This window comes from Parasteatoda tepidariorum, chromosome 9 (assembly GCF_043381705.1).
Source record: "Parasteatoda tepidariorum isolate YZ-2023 chromosome 9, CAS_Ptep_4.0, whole genome shotgun sequence".
Classification (NCBI taxonomy): Eukaryota; Metazoa; Arthropoda; class Arachnida; order Araneae; family Theridiidae; genus Parasteatoda; species Parasteatoda tepidariorum.
In genome coordinates this window covers 64,157,985-64,165,334 of record NC_092212.1, presented here as the reverse complement: position 1 = coordinate 64,165,334, position 7,350 = coordinate 64,157,985, and the positions used below count along the sequence as shown (strand labels likewise).

General features: G+C 31.5%; 2 protein-coding genes across 3 annotated transcripts in view; both read right to left on the bottom strand.

Annotated features, from left to right (window-relative positions):
- On the bottom strand, positions 1-4,661 carry LOC139426469 (uncharacterized). Its single transcript, XM_071185491.1, has 3 exons — positions 4,384-4,661; positions 3,022-3,132; positions 1-1,721 (listed from the first exon to the last, which is right to left on the bottom strand). The coding sequence occupies exons 1-3, from the start codon at positions 4,419-4,421 to the stop codon at positions 1,460-1,462; spliced, it is 411 nt and encodes a 136-aa protein (XP_071041592.1). The 5' UTR covers positions 4,422-4,661; the 3' UTR covers positions 1-1,459.
- Positions 1-7,350, bottom strand: part of LOC122272072 (uncharacterized) — a 33,782-nt gene that overhangs the window by 9,030 nt on the left and 17,402 nt on the right. Inside the window, exon 2 of one of the 2 annotated variants that reach the window (XM_071185490.1) lies at positions 6,668-6,840. The exons of the other annotated variant lie outside the window; for it this stretch is intronic. Within the exon in view, the coding sequence (XP_071041591.1) occupies positions 6,668-6,840 (173 nt within the window). The remainder of the gene's footprint in view (positions 1-6,667; positions 6,841-7,350) is intronic. 2 annotated transcript variants of the gene reach the window in all.

Genomic DNA, 7,350 nt, shown 5'->3' with positions numbered 1-7,350 from the left:
TTTTTTTTTGTAACTCGGTCTACGCTGAATATGCCAAGTTCAATGCGTCACAGTTACGTAAGATCCAATCAGCACGGAACACGCTCAGAATCATATTCACTTCGTGTAGGGGTAAAGAATGTTTTCATACTTTCTCCTCTAAGAGCATACGGCAGACCGGAGATCGTTTCGGAAGAGGGAGGAGCTATGCGAAGGTCAAAGGAAGTTCACTTTCCTGTAAACTACCTTTACATCTACAGTATCCCCAAGAGATTTTGAGCTCGCTGATTGGATTTCTCGGCATTGCCTTCTGTTACGTATTTTTGTATTCCTGCCCCAATATCATTTCTCCGTAGTTTGTTTACAGAATAGGAATCAATCATAAATCAGTTCCAGTATATTCCTCTTACAAATTTTAAAACAAATGCTAAAGTTTTGTATAAAAAATAAAATAGCGTCAACAATGGTCTTTTAAGAATAACACATTTATTTAAATCTATTTTGCTTTAAATTGTATTCTTATATTTTCTTAATTTGTTTAAAATATTTTTTTTTACGTTTCTTTATAATATTTTTTAATATTAAAGTTATGAATTTCAGGTAAAAGCAAGGTAAACAACCATCTTTTGGTAAAACATAAAATCAGCACAACATTAATTATTAAATATTAATTAAAGTTTTATTAGCTAGCTTTTATATAATAATTATAAGAATTGATTAATATTCAAATTGAATAGTATTATGAATTAATTCCGTTTAACTCCACTTCGTTACTCAATCTATCAAATAGATGTAGATATTTTCAATCTCGCCTTCCTTACTAGTAATTCGCTAGATTTCAAACGAGTTTTTATTTAATTTAATTTTTTTTAGTTAAAAAACCAATTTATAATCTCTAATATGTATAATTTTATCTCTTAATTTTTCTCTAATTTCTATATCTCTAATTTTTTCCCCTTAGCAACTGCTAATTGTATTTTGAATTAAATATGATTTCACCTTCTACGCCGAATGTCTGTTTATCGGGTAATTGCGATGTAGATAAGTCACTGACATATTTTACCCTTCATTTATATTTTTAAACTCTGTATCCAAAAAGGGTAAATATTAGTCGTTTTTAAAATAATTATTTAAGCGAGGAACAAACAAAAGCACTACTGACATCTAAGGAATCACTAGTGAGGGAGGCAGAATAAAAATGTCAAGACAAAATTGATAATCAGATGAAAATTAGAGGTGTGCCTGATAATATCGTTTAACTCCACTTTGTTACTCAGTCAATCAAATAGATGTAGATATTTTCAATCTCGCCTTCCTTACTAGTAATTCGTTAGATTTCAAACAAGTTTTTATTTTTTTTCTAGTTAAAAAAAAAACTAATTCATGATCCCTATTATATATACTTTTGTAATTTTTGTTGTCCCTTTAGCAACAGCTAATTGCATTTTGAGTTAAATATGGAGATTCACCTACAATTATTTCAGCCTCTGAGCTGAATGTCTGTAGATCGGCTAATTCGGGGGCAGACAAGTTGCTGAAATATTTCATCTTGGTCTTTATTTTCTCGGACATTTTTAATATTTGTGCATGGCGCAGCGGTTGCAGTTAGCAGTTTCCGTTTCGAAGAAGAAAAAGAACATTCATCAAAGTGGAGAGAACAGATTCTGTATCTCTTATAAAGGGCATTTGGAGAAAGTGACCTTAGTTTGTTGTGTCCAACAGCTGCAATCCATTGTCGGCACCTGCAGATATAATATACTAAGTATAACAAAGGGTAGAATTATTATCAAGGTATAGGAAGCATACCAAACAATGACATTAAAAAAAAAAATCAAGTTTAAGTCAAATTAATCTCAAAATATATATATCTAAGCTCAAAATATAGAGAAAACATGGAAAAAAATTACAGAATAATAAAAAGAGAAGAAAATTATTAAATTAAAAAATAAAATAACATAATAAAAATAAAAAATTTCAATAAAAATCCAGGAAAAAGAGATATAATCTCTTCATCACCTCACACGATTATATCCGCGAAAAGGAGTGCTTTCTAATATTGTATCAATGTAGCCAAGAGGGGCATGTAATAGGAATCGGATTCGTTGATTAAACTACTGCATATCCTAAGCATTGCGAATAAAGAATATTTTCATTTGTATTTCAGCTTTAGACACGATTAATAACACAGGGAAACAAATTTTTTGTTGCATTTATATAAATGCTTGATCTAGCTTAATGCGGGTGTGGGGATTTCAAATTTGAAATTAGTTTTACTCCTAAAGCTACAGATTTTTTTAAAATAAATTTTCACTTTTTTTTATTTATTAAAAAAGTATAAGTTTAAAAACGTTATAAATAACATGAGAGGTTGCCCGTAAATGTAGCGACAAACTTCTGTATGAGTTAAGGCACGTTATCATGATTAAAATTGCCGAAGAACCTATGTCAGGAAATAGCGTCATACCCAGTTTGGGCAACTTCCCGGTTATGATTTGTTCAGAACCACACGAAGAAACAATTCATTAAAAAAAAGAGCCCCTAGCGGCGTATGGCGATACTTACGGGCATGAGTTTTTATGCTGTTTTAATCCTGATGAACTCCTTTGGATGTTGGTCGCCACATTTACCCTTCCCCTGTTATTTAAAACGTTTCTAAACTTATACATTTTGACGAAATATCGACTAAAAAATGTCATTTAAAAAAAAAAAAAAAAAAAAAAAACTATAGCTTATAGAGAAAAACCGATTGCAGATTTGAAATTAACGAAACGTAAGTATCAAAAATCTGTTTAAAAAAATAAATCTCTTTCAGTAAAAAACAAAACAGAAAAATTATTTCCGAGAGTAATTTTTTTTTTTTATTTTATCAATTATAAAGCTATAAAGTAAAATAAAAAAATCTAAATCAGACAATTATAATGGCACAAATGAAAAACCTACATAAGGTACAAAATGATAAAAATAAAATCAGAAGACCGTTGTGGTACATATACAAATAAATCGAACATTTTAGCAGATGGGAAGTATAATTTAAATATTCACCTTTCAGGGTCTTTGGGAAACCTGTAAAAGTTTCTCTTATCAAGCATTGTATGATTGGTAATTCCACACATTATACACTTCATCCAGGAGTTCTTGGTATGTTTTTTTCTGCTGCAATTTACCACACAAAAAAAGAGAAAATAAAATTTTATTTAAAACATATTATAAATATAAATTAATATTCATCCAATCAATAGTATAAACATCAAATTTTAATGTCAATTTCTTGCATTCCATGCCTTTTTATAAAGGGTAAATTTGAACATTAGGTCATCAAGGAGGAAAGTTGCAGGTTGGAAATGTCAACTTTGAAACTTTAACCGCTTATTATTTGACATTGGTTTAATATTTTATCATCTTTTCCCCCTTTCGATTGAAAAATTACAAAACTCATCAGCTTAGAAAAATCATCGCAAGCGCTAAAAATAGTAAAAAAAATAATTTTATTAATAAGGGACGGAGCTAAAATTCGCACTATTGTGAATGTACGTGGAATTAAGGCATCGCAAGCAACGCGAAACATTAGTAGCCCATTTCGTTCTAGTGTTGGCTGAACTATGATGAATCACTAAAACACTCTTCAAAGCTCACTATTCAACAAAGAAAGTGAGTTTTTGGTGCTCCAGCACAGTAGTGATTCATATGATTTTATTAAACCTGATTCATCGGTCAAAATAGAAATTGCAACTAATTAGACGAAACAATATAAAAAGTTTTCAAAAAATTGCTTAGATTAATAGCAGGTCGTCTGCTGTCTTAATGCATGGAATTGCCAAGCCACACATGGCTCAAATAACTTTAGCTAAATTACAGGAATTGAAACTTCTTCAGCATCCTTCGCAATCACTAGACCTAGCCCCCCAATGACCGCTGATCTTTCTGCAGTAGGACAACTTTTTAATTAGAAAAAAATTTATGCTGTAAAATTAGCCTTCCAGGAATTCGTTGACTCGCGCCCGTGAGCATTTAATCCTACTCGCTCAGCTTACATGGCAAAAGTATAAAGAAAATATGGAAGCATACTTTGATGAAAACAATGGTTCCTTATATCTGCAAACTATCAACCAACTTTAACTCTCTACAACTTTCATATTTGTCAATATAATATAATGACGCATTTTCCTTTTTTTTTAGTGTACATTAAACGCGTTACGCATGACTTAACTAATTAGAACATAGTTTTTCTTACATAAATCACTGGATTTAGCAAGAAAAAAAATCTGTCTAATATAAAAGTATGATAGATAATAAAAATAAGTCCACTTTCATTAGACTTTCTTCATTAATAAAAATGCAATATAACTGACATAATTAATGAAAATGCCATTCAACGAATTAGAAATAAAAAATATTCCAACTTACCTTGGCACAAACTTGAGACTAAAATCATTCAAAGACATCTTTATTTCGTCCTTAGAACAAGCAAGAAACTAAGAACACGGCTGCGAATTTTTCTACCATGTCAAACAAAAAGTTCCTATGGGTTGTTTTTCTAGTAGACGCTTTCACGCTGAATATTCCGCGTTATAGGTATGGAAGTTAAACCAGTCTTTATCTAAACGGACCATACGATAGCTTACGTCACTAAACCTGTTTTCCATGCAGATTCACCATGCTAGACTATTAAGAAGTATAAGGAAGCTTCTATAAAATTACAATGGACATCATTAGGAGGGGGGGAATTAGGTATATGTCCCCTCAATAATTTGAAATCACAAGTAATTTCCCCCACTGAAAAAGAAAAATAGTAATCATGAACCATCAGCGATTGCAATATAGCTAAGTTAAGAAAGCAATAGAACACGCTAAGAAATAAAATATAATGGTAATTATTATATGAAAGTATTTCGAATAATAATTACTATTATTTTTTTTCTCAATGTTTAATTTCCTAGTGGATTGCTTGCGTGGATTGTTTGTACACTCCAGCGAATAACATAAGTATCAAGTGCTGCTGCTAAAAATAAAAAATTAAATTTGAAAGTATAGTGTGTTTATAAAGTCCCGGACCCATTTTGATGTTTAATAACTCTTAAATAATAAAGATAGATTGAAATTAATAACATAAATGGTTAGATAGACTCAAAAAGTTTCATGACCCTTGTCAATGAACTTCCACGTGGTTCGTCGCACGGAGAATATCAAGTCGATTGTCAACTTCACGCCAGGTATCGGCAAGCATGTCGGCATCCACAGAGGCTATTGCGGTTGTAATTCTGACTTTTAGGTCATCAATGTTCGACACGATCCTCCTGTAAACATTGTTCTTTATAAATCCCCCCCAAAAAAATCCAGCGCCGTTTTATCAGGTGATATGGGTGGCCCAGGAATCGGACCTCCTCACCCAATCCATCTTCCTGGAAAATGGTCATTCAAAGAACTACGAACGATGATACCTCAATGAGGTGATGCACCATCTTGTTGCAAAAAGACATGTGGCTGAAGCTCTTCTAGTTGTGGAAATACGAAGTTTTCCAATATGTCTAAGTATACGACTGACGAGACCGTCTTTTCTGTAAAAAAGAAGTTCTTTGAATGACCATAAAGATGAGATTTTTTCACGCTCTTCATTTCTGTCACGCTCAAAATAATCTCGGATCACTGGTGCTTCAAAATGTCACGTCCGAGTATTACTTGGGGTAGTTTTTTCTTTCTATATCTGGAATTTCCCGAATATCTGGAGAAGTTTATTTCGGCTTCATCTCTTTGTCAAACCAGAATCTCGGGAAAGGATAATTTTGGTGCAATTTAAAACAATAGATGGCAGCACTTTACTGAAGATTTCAAAGGGTAGAGGTTCATGTTCCAAGAGCACGTCATTTTTTGTTGCAAAATGACATCCCGTTCATTAAAACGTCATATAGAATTTTTTTTTTTTTGAAAATAATTTTTAAATTTTTTTTTTTAATTTATAAAAATAATGCTCCACTAGAAGTGAACTTTACCACTGCCATACTGAGTGGCAGCAGCTTCAAACGAATATGCAGTGGCAACAAAACCTTAACATTTTTATGGATGTAAAGTATATTTTATTTTGTACTAAACATTTGATTTTTGCAATAGAAAAAATCGACCATTTATGTACCCAAATCATCAAAATTACTTGACAGTTAAAATGTTAACCGTTTCTTCCTTTAACAGCAATACCAAACAGTATCCTTCACAGGAGTCGCCATGGTAATTAAATTGTCAATCACCATCCATTAACTTTCACTTTGAATTGTTTGTATATTATATTTATTTAAATATTTGGCTTGGTTCATAAGGTTGAGAGGCCTAAAATTGGCATGAAAAGAAAATTTTGGGGCTAAATACGATATAATCAGACATACAAAACTCCTTCTTTTATTACTAGAGGCAGTTTCTTTTAGATGAGGCACAAACTTCTTAAAATAGTGATTTCCGGGTTATTTCTTAAACGGCCCTGATCAAGATATCAATGTAGCTTTTAATGCTCAATATCTATACAGAGACATTCTTAAAAATAAATATTACTCCACAGTTTTTACAGTTTATAAGTTTCATTCGAAAAATAAATAGGTTCAATTTTAATTTGTCAGTTTTCATGGATTAACCGCTATCATGTTTCGTCTAATTCTCATAAAATTTTCGGAAATTTATCTTGCTATCATAAAAGTATACTAACCTTAATTTGCTGTCCAGGAAATATTGTGGGAATGCTCCCCTTTACAAGCCTTTTTAGATGAGGATGTCGCTTCATGACGTATGAGGATGAAGTTCTGAAACAGTTCTTTTCGAAATGTAAGCTGCACACCATAGAGCAATCGCTTGGTAACCACAATTTATTCGTTTTAGGATCTAAAAGAAATGACAAGAAAGCGATTGTAAACAATTAAGTTAACAAAAAAACAATTTCCTTGAAAAGTAAACTACAAGCCATAGAGCAATCGCTTGGTAACCATAATTTATTCGTTTTAGGATATAAAAGAAACGACAAGAAAGAGACTGAAGTTAGCAAAAAAACAATTTCCTTGAAATGTAAACTGCAAACCATGGAGCAATCGCTTAGTAACCATAATTTATTTGTTTTAGGATCTAAAAGAAACGAAAGAAAGAGATTGGAAACTATCAAATTAGCAACCAAAATATATATATATATATATATAAAATTACCTTGATTCGTAAACTGCAAATCATAGAGCAATCACTTGGTAACCATAATTTATTTGTTTTAAGATCTAAAAGAAACGAAAAGAAAGAAAGAGATTGGAAACGATTAAGTTAATAAAAAAACAATTTCCTTGAAATGTAAACTGCGAGCCATAGAGCAATCGCTTGCTAACCATAATTTATTTGTTTTAGGATCTA

Bases quoted from the DNA above. Each gene is read 5' to 3' on its own strand.
- LOC139426469 (XM_071185491.1), bottom strand. From the start codon at position 4,421: ATGTCTTTGAATGATTTTAGTCTCAAGTTTGTGCCAAG. The intron at 3,133-4,383 runs GTAAGTTGGAAT...GGTAAATTGCAG, and splicing joins AGTCTCAAGTTTGTGCCAAG to CAGAAAAAAACATACCAAGA. The intron at 1,722-3,021 runs GTGAATATTTAA...TTATATCTGCAG, and splicing joins TTTCCCAAAGACCCTGAAAG to GTGCCGACAATGGATTGCAG.